This window comes from Melopsittacus undulatus, chromosome Z (assembly GCF_012275295.1).
Source record: "Melopsittacus undulatus isolate bMelUnd1 chromosome Z, bMelUnd1.mat.Z, whole genome shotgun sequence".
In the NCBI taxonomy this organism is placed as follows: domain Eukaryota; kingdom Metazoa; phylum Chordata; class Aves; order Psittaciformes; family Psittaculidae; genus Melopsittacus; species Melopsittacus undulatus.
Window position 1 is genome coordinate 81,726,753 of NC_047557.1, and position 12,238 is coordinate 81,738,990.

The 12,238-nt window shown below is 48.2% G+C and overlaps 1 protein-coding gene across 1 annotated transcript in view; it reads right to left on the reverse strand.

Moving 5' to 3' along the window:
• Positions 1–9,185: 9,185 nt before the first annotated feature.
• Positions 9,186–12,238, reverse strand: part of CNGB1 (cyclic nucleotide gated channel subunit beta 1) — a 29,946-nt gene continuing 26,893 nt past the window's right edge. The window contains exon 32 of the mRNA XM_031051707.2: positions 9,186–11,176. Within this exon, the coding sequence (XP_030907567.2) occupies positions 10,964–11,176 (213 nt within the window). The 3' untranslated portion in view covers positions 9,186–10,963. The remainder of the gene's footprint in view (positions 11,177–12,238) is intronic.

Genomic DNA, 12,238 nt, shown 5'->3' on the forward strand with positions numbered 1-12,238 from the left:
CACCAACTCCATTTCCCTTGGAGACTGTGCTATTGGGCTCAAGGGAATGTTGTGAATCCCAGGGAATGCCCACTTGCTGTCAGATGGGCTGGAGGGGCTGAAGGCAGCAGGTAATTTCCCCTCTTCGCAGGGGTTCATTGATTCTGGATTGGGATACACTGGGATACATTGGCTCTGGCTGGGCTCATCTCTGCCTGGTCCCCCCACGATGCTCCAGTCCTCATTTTCTTGGATGTCACGTTTCCAGGACCTGAGCTGATGACATCACTGAAGGTATTTTTAGGAGCACTGCTGCTTCGCAGGCAGAGAAAAGGCAGCAACAGGCAGTGCTGGTGCCAGCGGCATGCCCCTGCTAGCACCCAGCAGGTAGGGGGACAGCTCAATGTATCTATGACCATCAGCACTGACTCACCACTGGGACTCAGAAGAGAATTGAAAGTTCAGTTCAGCTCTTTGCTTTCAGCCCAGCCTTTGCTGTAGCTGAAAAGAGTTGCTGTGAAGTCAGGCAGGTTAATTTGCCTTTTACTTGAATGAAGTGAACCTCCAGAAATCAAAATGCATCACTGAGTGGGGCTTTTCGCATTAGGCATTTGTTCTGCCCTGAGCAAATACCTAACCTGCATATGTAAAACAGCTAAAACGTCCCTAAATGCCAGCAAAAATTCAACTCCTCCTCCCCTTTCTTCAAGCAACCCAGTAACATAGTCCAGGAATGCAGGCAGGAGCATACCTGAAGCCTCTTGTACATTGGGGTGCTCCCTGTAGAAAATTCCTACCAGAAGCACCAGACACCATTGAAAATGTGTCCTCAGAGCACAATTAATTATAACCCAGCTCATTATTCTAATTGTGGCCCTCCTTGAGGAGGTGAGGGGATTTCTTGGCATTGCTGGAGCATGATCTGCTAAACTGACATGAAACCCTTCCCAGAGCAGAAATGAACCCCTGCATTCCTACATTGCTATTTTGTGCAAAGATAGGAGCTTTAATTAAGTCTTAGCATGTTTCTGAGAAATTTAATACTCGTTTTAAACTTCACCAACTGAATTAATTCAACCCTGAGGTTCTGATCCTTGAGATAGGGTTGTGCTGAGCTGGGTGGAGAGCAGAGACTGGGGAGCGGTGTTGCAAGGATCGCTGCCAGCCTCAGCAGCACCTTTGGACCATAGAGCCATAGAAAGCTCTTCCAGTTCCAAGCCCCTGCCATGGGCAGGGACACCTTCCACTAGACCAGGTTGCTCCAAGCCCCATCCAGCCTGGCCTTGAACACTGCCAGGGATGGGGCAGCCACAGCTTCTCTGGGCAACCTGTGCCAGGGCCTCAGCACCCTCACAGGGAAGAACTTCTGCCTAAGAGCTCATCTCAATCTCCCCTGTGTCAGGTTAAAGCCATTCCCCCTTGTCCTGTCCATATGGTGGTGGTGGTGGGGCTCCACAGCTTCGATCAGTCCCCCAGCTAAACCCCACACACCAATTAGGCTGGGTTTGGGCTGCTGGGTGCAGGAGCAGCCCAGGGCAGGATGGAGGAGCCAGCTGGTCCGGCTGGGAGCTGCTGCATGCCACAGTTCAGTTCTACCTGTGCCCCCGTCCCCATGCAAATAAAATTTACATTAAGCAAATGACAAAAGCAACCTCTTTTTCAACCTTGGGCTGCACTGCAGAGCCACTGCACCAAACCCTCAGCCTCCCTCCCACCTACCTTTTCTCTTCATCATATTTTTCAGCTGGCTTCAGGTACAATTTGTGTTTGGCTTTGATGCTTAGGGGAGGCACATCCCCTAAGCAGGGCACTGCCGGACTCATCCTGTGCCACGCCGGCTGCTAGGGAGAGAGGACATGTGCTGCAGGAGGACCACAGCTCACGTGCTAAGTCATTACATTAATGTTTCATGGCATTAATCAACACGAGCTCCTGCTTATAAACACTTCTTGGAAACAAGTCTAAGAATAAGCATGAGGTGTCCTGGCCAAGGCTAAATCTGGCCTGTAAGCCGGGGGATGCTCATGCTGGTTTGAGAGGATCCAGCAATGGGGCAGCTTGATACTAAGTAAATTCCTCTTGCATCACAGGCATGAAGGCCTGGAGCTCCTGATCTGGCAGGAGCCCACGAGTAGTTCCCCAGCCAGTGTTCTCAGGGCATCCTTGGGACCCTCGTCTTGGGACCTCAGGTTCTTTCTGCAATTCTTTTTAGATAAGAAAATGTCTCAAGATGGAAGCTGGAGGTGAGAAATTGTTCCAGAGTTTTGCTACTTCTGCTGCTCATCTTCTCCTCAAAGCCAAGCCCTCATGGTGCCACCCACCTCCTTACCCTGCCTGACACTTGTAATGAGGTGTGCAAAGGCTTAGGCTTTCCTCTGCACAGGCAAGAGTGATGGGAGCCACCTTGTTTGAAAAATATATTCCATTCTCAGCAAAATCCTTAAATTTTAGTGTCTTCCAAAGTGTTGCTTGACCTCAGAGAAGAAGCAAAAGCTGTTAATTCAGAATAATCTGGGGAAGAGCTTTGAGGCTGTTTTGTGCTGTGCTGGGGGCCTGGAGTTTGCAGTACTCACTAACATCCAGCTAGTTTAGGCATGAGCACAGGTAAATCAATCAGAGCCTCTACAGGGAGGAAGGAAATACCCCTGTAGTTATAAAGTAAATGTCCCCATGGAAAGGACAGTACGGTGACAGTGGGTAATCCATGAGATGGGCTCAGCTGCATCCCGACAACGTGCAAGCATGGTGGGATATCCTCCTTGGGAATTAAATAGCACTCCCATGGACTAGCTTTGACTGCTTGATATTAAGCTGTCTGTAAAATACCATTGTGAGTCCATCCCAGCATGGGTACAGCTGCTCTGGTCCACCAGGTCCTCGGTGCACTCTCTGTCACCAATAGTTTTTATTTGCCCTGGGGTTGTCCAGCAGGACCCAGCCACTCCACTCATCCCACATACCAGCATGCTGTACCACTACTGCTTTGCAGCTTTGACACCAGAAGTCCTCCAGTGGGATGGAAACATTATCCTCTATTCCATTATTGATGCCTGTCATATATAATGGATGTCCCTATGCTCACACTGGCAATGCAACTTGAAGTCCCACAGCAGTGGTGCCTGTGCCAGTTCCTGGGTGGGCATCAGCAGAGTCCCACAGTCCTGAGACACCTGCTCCTGAGTATCCTCTCTCCCCAGTGCTGCATGGATGCTCTCACTAGCTCTGTGTGCTGCTAGGCTAGATCTTCCTGGCTCTTTCTTTTCCTGAGCTGGCACATGTCATCCCAACCCATCCTATCTTGCTTCCCACTTCCAATACCTAAAAGGACCAACAAGAAGAAACCTGGAGAGGGGCTTTGGACAAGAGCCTGTAGGGACAGGACAAGGGTTAGGGTTAGGGGCACAGGTAGAACTGAACTGTGGCATGCAGCAGCTCCCAGCCGGACCAGCTGGCTCCTCCATCCTGCCCTGGGCTGCTCCTGCACCCAGCAGCCCAAACCCAGCCTAATTGGTGTGTGGGGTTTAGCTGGGGGACTGAGCGAAGCTGTGGAGCCCCACCACCACCACCATATGGACAGGACAAGGGGGAATGGCTTTAACCTGACACAAGGAAGATTGAGATGAGCTCTTAGGCAGAAGTTCTTCCCTGTGAGGGTGCTGAGGTCCTGGCACAGGTTGCCCAGAGAAGCTGTGGCTGCCCCATCCCTGGCAGTGTTCAAGGCCAGGTTGGATGAGTCTTGGAGCAACCAGGTCTGCTGGAAGGTGTCCCTGTCTGTGACAGGGAGTTGAACTGGAAGATCTTTAAGGTCCTTTCCAATTCAGACAAGTCTGGGATTATACGCTTAACAAGAAAATAGGCTGAGGTCTTTCTAGTTTAACTTACTGAAATGTATTTCATGGTGATTTAACTGTTGTGGACCTAACTGGGACCAAATTCTCTTTTTTTTTTCCTTGTTCCCTTGTTGGTGCTTCAAAGACATAATTCTATGACTGCACACTACAGAATTGAAAATTGCAAATAAAGTGCCAGGATCCATCCTCAAAAGAGGTTTTGTACCCAACAAGGGTCTTCTGCTTCTTGGCTAAGGCAGTGGAAGTTGAGGAGACAAGCAAAGGAAACGTTAAATTCCAGCTTCCCACTAAGGCTTAGGAAAGCAGAGCAGCACAGTGCTGTGTAAGGCTATTTTGGAGAAGAAAACTTTTATGTCTATGCCCAATGAATATTAAACACCCACACGCTCCAGCTCTGCTGCCTGCACCAGGCACTGCGTGAGCAGATTTAATTTGTCCTAAAGGAGAGGAGCAGACCTACACCCATATTTTAATGCATATGCCTTAGAGATGAGCGGGATGTGAAGGGTGAACCCAAGTCCTCTCTGCCAGGAGATCCCTTGAGGAATCACTCCCAACTGGAAAAACAAGGAGACATTAAGGAAAATCTGGCAGTGCATGCAGGAGAAGCAGGCAGGAGGCTCTGTATAGGCTGACTTGGAATAACTGCCAGGTCACTGCTTGTTTTCATGCAAACCTTCCTGGGCTTTCAGGTTTATTGGGGGATCCTAGAGAGGAGTCAGGTGGAAAAATAAGGATGAGAAGGAGAACTAAGTAGCACTGAGGTATGATCAGGGTGCTCAGCATCCCAGGTGAGGTGAGAGTGGGGAACCCTGGAGCTCAGACATCTTTATTCAACTACCATCATCTTCAGCCCACCGGACAAAACGTACTGCCTGATTAACCCTTAGGGAAACTCCATCAGAAGAAACACAGAGCCTGTGTACAAGCATCCAGACATGTTTAGTGAAAATTACCCCAATCCAGAGGCATTTGGCTGCTTCTCATCCACAGCCTTTGCTTCTGCCACAGCCTCTGCCCTGCTTGCCCCACACCAACCCGCTGCTCTCACCTGTGGGCCCATCCAGGACAACTGTGGTCCTGGGCACGTTTCTGGGGAGCATCCTCCTGCACAGATTGGCTGTGGCACCCACCCTCCTCTTTACGGGCAGGGTTGCTCTCCACAGCCTGCACCCTGCTTCTCTTGCTGCTGCTCTTGTTCCAGTGCTGCATGGACAGTCCTGCTAGGGCACACAGGGCATGCATGGCCCAGCACAGCCCAGGCAGGGTGCTGAGCTCTGGTACAGTCCCCGCCACAAGCCTCCCTGGGGCTGGTGCTGATGGTGCTGACAAGGTGGGATGCTTCCCTGCACTTTTCCACACTTGGTGCCACGTGGCTGGCACACCAGCACTGGGAAATTGATGCGTTTTTGTCAAGGATCAACTCTACTCCAAGCTCAGGGGTCCCTGAGTGAAGCCTCCAGGCAGTTCTCCTCTTGTTAAAGCCCAGTAAATGCTTTTAGGAATATGGTCCATATTGGTGCCCGGTTCCAGAGGGTGCCGGCAACTGATCTAGGGTAGCTGGTCCCCTGGGGATGCTCCACTCACTGCCAGCCTCCCCAGCAAGCAAAGGGAGAGGATGACTCCCTGCACCCAGGGCTGCCTTTGCTGCCAGACTTCTTAGCAAACCTCTGGTGGCTCTACCCTGGCCATGACTGAAGTCAGAGAAAGCAACATTCCCTCCACACTCATCTTCAATACATTAAGAAAACGAGAGCCGATTAACGCCCATCCCCTCCCAAGCACTACTGGTCTCCAGCAAATTGCTGACACGACCTATTCAGCAGCACTGGTAGGCAGGTGGACTTTACTGCAGACACCCACGTTGAGATGGGCTTGGGCTTGCTCAGCTTTGCACTTGCTGCACTAAAATGAATGAAGTGGTTTAATTGCATAGGATATGTTAATTTGATTATTTTTCCTTTTCCATCACCTGTTAAAAGGTTGGCTCAGGCAGTGCCTTTCCTTGCACACCTTCTCCTGCACTACACACCATGGGGGGAAGCTGGAATGGGATGGGAAGTAGCACAACTGAAAGGACTCCTCTGTGCCCACACCACCCCATCAACCCGCGTTGGTTGAAAGGTCCCTGGAGCACCAAAACCTCTCCTGTTTCCTGAGGCAAGCAAGCTGCAAAGACCCATAGCATCCCATTAACTTCCACCTGTGAGTACTTTCTAGAAGGCAGCCAAGAACAGTAAAACCTGGGAAATCTGCAAAGTAAACAGTGATCAGACACAGAGACCTTGGCTCCTGCTCCAGAAGGCCAGTGCCAAGACACACAGATCATATCAGACTAATTTACAAACGGAAAACCACTCTAATTAGTGCTCAGGAAAACACTTTAATGAGAAGCACACTGGTGCAAAAAGCAAGAGCACCAAGAGGTCACTGCGTTCCTGAGTGCTGGAAAAACAGGAAACGGGGCAGAGCCCGCCCAGGCTGCAGCACCGTTTTCTCCCTTTTTAAACTAATATTTCAGGTTATTAAGCCCAGAGCCTAATGCTCAGTGTAAGGGCAGAGACACTGGATGCAACAAACTCTGAGCACTGGCCAGCTCACACTGGGGAGGGTTGGACAGCCCCTGCACTTATCTCCCCACTTTGGGGCATAGTGTAGGTTTTCTGACTGGGGCTTTCCCTTGGGAAGGGGAGAGCAGAAGCCCTGTTAGTTAGATTAGTCCTGTCTCGCTGGTGGCTGTGACAGTGGCTGGTAACCATGGCAGCGGAGAGGTTTCTGCAGCACAAAAGCGCCTCTTATCTGCAATGAGTAACTGGTCCAGCTGGTCTTCATTCCTCTGATTATTGCTAAGACAGAGAAGCACAGCCACGTCATTCATGCTCACCCCAGGGTGAATTTGGACCATCCACTGGCCAGGAGGTAAAGGACATTCCAGAATTATAGAATCCCAGACTGGTTTGGGTGGAAGGGACCTTAAAGCTCACACAGTTCCAGCTCCCTGCCATGCGCAGGGACACCTTCCACTAGACCAGGTTGCTCCAAGCCCTGTCCAACCTGGCCTTGAACACTGCCAGGGATGGGGCAGCCACAGCTTCTCTGGGCAACCTGTGCCAGCGCCTCAGTACCCTCACAGGGAAGAACTTCTGCCTAAGAGCTCATCTCAGTCTCCCCTCTGTCAGGTTAAAGCCATCCCCCTTGTCCTGTCCCTGCAGGCCCTTGTCCAAAGCCCCTCTCCAGGTTTCTTGTTGCCCCCATAAAAATGTCATCCAGCCAGCGCTAAGCCTGCTGTTAATAAACAGTGGTGTGGCAGCCCTTTGGAGTGTGTACCACTGTGTGACACATTCCCAAATGGAAGTCTGGGTTTTTAACTCAGGATGTTAGCTCCAGTGAGACCATCACTGCACTTAAAAGGAGCTGTGTGCTCTGGGCAGAGAAAACTAAACTCTTATTAGCTCAAATTTAGAGTAAGGCAAAAAGGGGATCAGGGGGATTTAATTGCAACTGCGATCAAGGCAGATCTACACAATACAAAAAAAAGTATATATATAAGCAGAAAAAGTGGTTTACAGTCAGTTCCCAGAATTAGGAGCATGTCCTGCTGGTTAAGGTCTCCAGGTATCAAAGGTTAAAGTGGTCGATTTTATTTCAAACTTTCTAATTAAACACCATTTCACTGGACTTTCTATTTATGCTGCAATTTCTTTCTAGATCTGAGTCTAATCCCTAGACCTGGTTGTTTGTTTTACTTTCCTTACGACCTTACCAGTGATTAACCTGAAATTGTTCTTAATCGTTTTAAGAGATTGCTCTGGCTATAAATACAGAGAAGCTGCATGCCCCATTTCTATCCAGAGGAAAACAACTTCCTCCACTGTCAGATGTCTGTGGTGGGTTATATTATTCCTTTCATAAGTTGATTGTTTAATCAGAGTTGTTTGTCTTCCCTCACCTCACACAGAACATTAAATCAGTGTCACTGTTCTGAAAGATGTAACAGCACAGGTCACGAGGAATATGAATACACCTTCAGTATCAAAAATGTATATATATATGTATAAAAGCATATATATAAATATATATATATTAAACAGTATATATGAAGCATCCAGTAAAGATGACTGTGATAGTGACTACATGTGATAGTGAGACAAAACCTAACACATTCATACAAACCCATCAACAGCATGCTCTTCTTCCATCAGCAGTTCTCTATTCCACTTACTTCACTCTAAAGCAACAAAAAGTAAAATATCATTGCAAGAAAACCTGGTTTCTATGGCTATAGGCCTCTGAGAAATCCATTAATCAGAAATATAAGGCAGAAGGAAGACTGCAATGCAGAACTTGCAGGGTGCTGGACTGGCAAGTGCCCCATGAGATCCCCCAAATACTCCATTAATATTATTAGAGGATCTCATATCGTATCCATCTGATACTTAAGGACATTAAAGTGGAATGAGCAAAAGCTATTAAGAAATGCAGTGAAGGTACATGGAGCATTACCAAATCAATCAGGAACATTCCAAAGGCAGTCGAAGGAACAGACGTGTGATAAGTATTCCCTGCGAGATATTTATAGGAACCAATCTGAAGGAAGCCCGTGGCAAATATAGTAAAACTAACAGAGGAATGGATTTACAAAATACAGCAGAAAGCCTGTTTATTGTGATCCCCCAAATAAGAGGCACTAAATGAGCTGCCCATCTCCTCAGCCTGTCATTTCTACAGAGTCCCCACAGCAAATACACCTGAGCAGGTCTCCAACCCAGGCTGTAAGCCCAACCCTGCCTTGACCTTAATTGTTACCTGGAGAATAATCTTCCTAAAGAACTAAAGCCATAAACAGATATCAGAGGAGGATAATTTCAAATCTCCCCACAGTTCCAGAATTACCAGTTATGTATCCATTACCATCTAATGCTGCATGTTGAAAACCAAGATCTTCACATGAGTATGTGCCATTTAAGAAAGCCTTTTTTTCCCCCTCCTTCTGCTGATGAAAAGACTATTACAGTTCCATTGTAATACTACAGTTCTAAGACTCTAACTAGTTTATTGGGAAATCTGTGAACTGCACGTGGGGCTTGCCTTGGCTCCACTGGGAGCAGAATGATGGGAAACAACTGGAGTTTTGAAATAAAGCCACAGCAAAAGCATGGTAATCTACATGGTGTTTATTGTAGATGCAGTGAAATATAAAAGCCATTACAGCCTACTATTTATTTAAATGCTTTTTCTAACCCATATGAAATCAGAACAGTAGCTCAACTTCTGCAGGTTTCCTGCTTTTATTATATAAATATTTATATAGTGGGAGGGAAAAAAAAAAGCTTTGCACTTCCCACTGAAACCTTCTACCCAGCAGGAAACCACTTGCAAATGACTGAGGATGAGAAATCTTTAGGGAGGTTTGGGTAAGTCCAGGTTCTCCCCCGCAATGTGAAGGGCAGTGATGGCTTCAGACCCTTCTGCGGTGTATTAAAGCTCATTAAATTTGTTTAAAAGACAGCAAGCTAGCATTAATTAACACAAACGTATATTCTGGTTTCTTCCCACCAGAGAAACCCATCTATTTTACAAGAGAGGGCAAAAAAACCCACAGATTTAAGAGAACCCTGAAGGAGGTGAAAGTCAGCCACAGGTGGCTGGTGGAACAGACATCACCCAGTACTTCACAAGCAGCCTGGCTGCCCCATGGCCAGACCTGTGGAACCTGCAGCACTTCTCATAGTATTTGCTGGGAATTCCCTCAGCTGTGGCACTGGGGCTGCTCCCTGTGGCAAAACCTGCCCCTGCTTCTCCTCCAGAGGGTGGAAACAGGCTCCTCTTGACAGAGCCAGCAGTGCCAGTTGGAGACATGGCCAGTGAAACCTTGGGGCAGATCTGCATCATCCCCATTTGTGATGGCACTGTCTCACTCACCACTTCTTGCCACTTCTCAGTTTACGGGAAGCTTGCTCCAGTTGGTGCTGGGTTTGAGGAAGATGGGGAACCAATGGTGCTGGGGGAAGACTGGACACCTTGAGCTATCAGTTGGGCAAGCTGGCTGCTTAACCAGGGGTTCACCTTCCCATTCAGCACACTTGGAAAAGTCCCTTCACAAGTGCCCTGTTGCAGTCAAGAGCAAGACCAGAGTCTTGCTTCTTCATGGCTCCTCCTCGGGGAATGTGGCCAAGCACCAAGTGACCAAAAAAGCTGGAAATTGGCTGTTGGAAATGTTGTAGGTCACTGAGGTCCAGCAATGAGGCAGGGGACCATCCGCACACTTGTGCACTCTTGCTTGTGCCCTATGGGCTCTGACCTGACTCTGAAACACTGGCTGGGAGAGGAGAACACATTCTGCACTGTACTTTCCTGACCCAGCTGTAAACCAATAGTGTTTCTCCTTTCCTGCACTCAGTTTATCCCTTCCAGCTGGTGCACCCATGGAAACCCAGGGATCTCCAGAAACACCTTCTCACCCAGGATTGTGCTTTTCCATCCCTGGAAGGTCTGCATCACATCTCCACATAGCCACTAGCTATGGAGAGCCCATCTCCTCTCTGGGGTGAATGGTTTATAGGAAACCTTCTTCCCAGCAGGAAACCCAAAGCAGTCTTGGCACCACACAGGGACCCTCAAGCATCTTGCAGTCCATGCACACAAGGACAGATCTCAGTGATGTGACAATGGATCTGTGCTCAGCCTGTGAGCATAGTTCACATCCTTCTTGAATTGATCACTCTACATCTGCTCCTGACTGCCTTAAGCCCAAGAGAGAAACCTTGTTGTTTATCTCCGCTCAGTGCTTCTGACCAAGCTGTGACTCAGCTGTCAGAGGCAAAGAACTTTTCACACTTCACCTGAATACACATTAACCACACAGAGCCATAAAAAGCAATTTCTTCATGGCTCCCTCTCTGCAAGGCTGAATTTTGAAGCAAGAGGGCTGGCCTGAGACTTAGTGGGAATATTCATAAAGATGCTCAGGTTTCAGAGCTCAGAAACCTTGTATGATTTTGGGTCATATGGCAAAGGATTTTATCAACAGTGAGTGAAGGTCTAGGCTGAAAGAAAATGCAGATCCTACCTGCAGCACCTAGCAAAGCCTACAGCTACAGCTTATAACTCCTGCCCCAGGACCAGCTTGGCTCTCATTTATCTTTTTTTTCCTCCTCTTGCTCTGAAATCTCAGCAGCAAGGATCTCTTCATCTTCTTGTGCTGTGGAAATCACACGAATATTGACTAAACTATCAGAAGATTTAGAGAATATTTCTTCTCCCAGGTGGGTGCGTGCTTTGTGGGAGGTGACAGGTGACTTCTGGTGCACTGGTGATTTTGGCATGGTTGGACTTAATCTGGAACCCTGTGATCCAAGGAAATAAACAAACAATTAAGAGAAAGGCAGAATAAAGCTTAGCAGACCCTTGTCCACTAGCCCAGCCATGGCATCAGTGATGTGCAAAGCCAGTGCTCTGCGGAGCTTCACAGCACTGGACCTCACATCAGGATGTCAGCTTGCTGCGAAGGATGATCTCTGAGACAAGGGCAGCTGGACTCTATCCTGCACATGTTAAGAGATGAGTGCAGTGAAGCTTTACTACACCTCCTGACCTTGTTTTGCTCATGAAGCATCTGGGGGGGAGGGGCTGATTTACACAAAAGCTTGGCAGAAGTGCTGCTGTGAGTGGCCCTGTCCTAAGATCTCCTTTGGAGAAACCTTACTAACAGATGTGCCACAGAGAGGGGTGTCCTTCTAACAGGGTCCTCCTAAACTCCATTAGAAGGGTTAGCTCCTAATATGGTTCATGTTGCCACTAGCACATGAAGCACACAGTGACACTGTCCACTGCCACCTTCAACTGGTTTTTAGTGCTGAGCACTCTGTTGTATGAAGCCTCTGTAGAGGTGCAGATACACTCAGCATCTACCTGGGTATTTACCAGGCCATGGCATGCTCCATATCAGCTGCTCTTTCACCTCCCTTTATGCTCCAGATAGTCTGCGTAACTCCATGCTGACAAAAGCCACAATAAGGACTGCATGGAGATACAGTCTCTTTTCTGAATTTAAAAGAGACAATTGGAAGAAAGAGAAAAAATAGAGCAGAGCCATTTTTTCTGGTTGCTTATGACAAACCAGCAAAGGGGTTTTTCAAGACAGCTCCTGCAGAGCTGGCAGGCCAGTGTGTCTGCTGCTGGGGGCTCTGCCGCTGTTGTGCTGCCAGAGCTTTGCAAATATTGATTGGATGTCAAATATTATGGGTGCTGGATGCCAGCATCACCCCTGTCCCACCAGCACATCAATTCCCTACAAGTGGCTCTGTCTCTGCGGCACAGAAGATGTGTGCATCTGTGGCTATAGCTCAGCTGTAGATTAGGCTCATGCTTAGCATAGCTGGGCAAAAAGTCGATGTATTTCCCTTTTG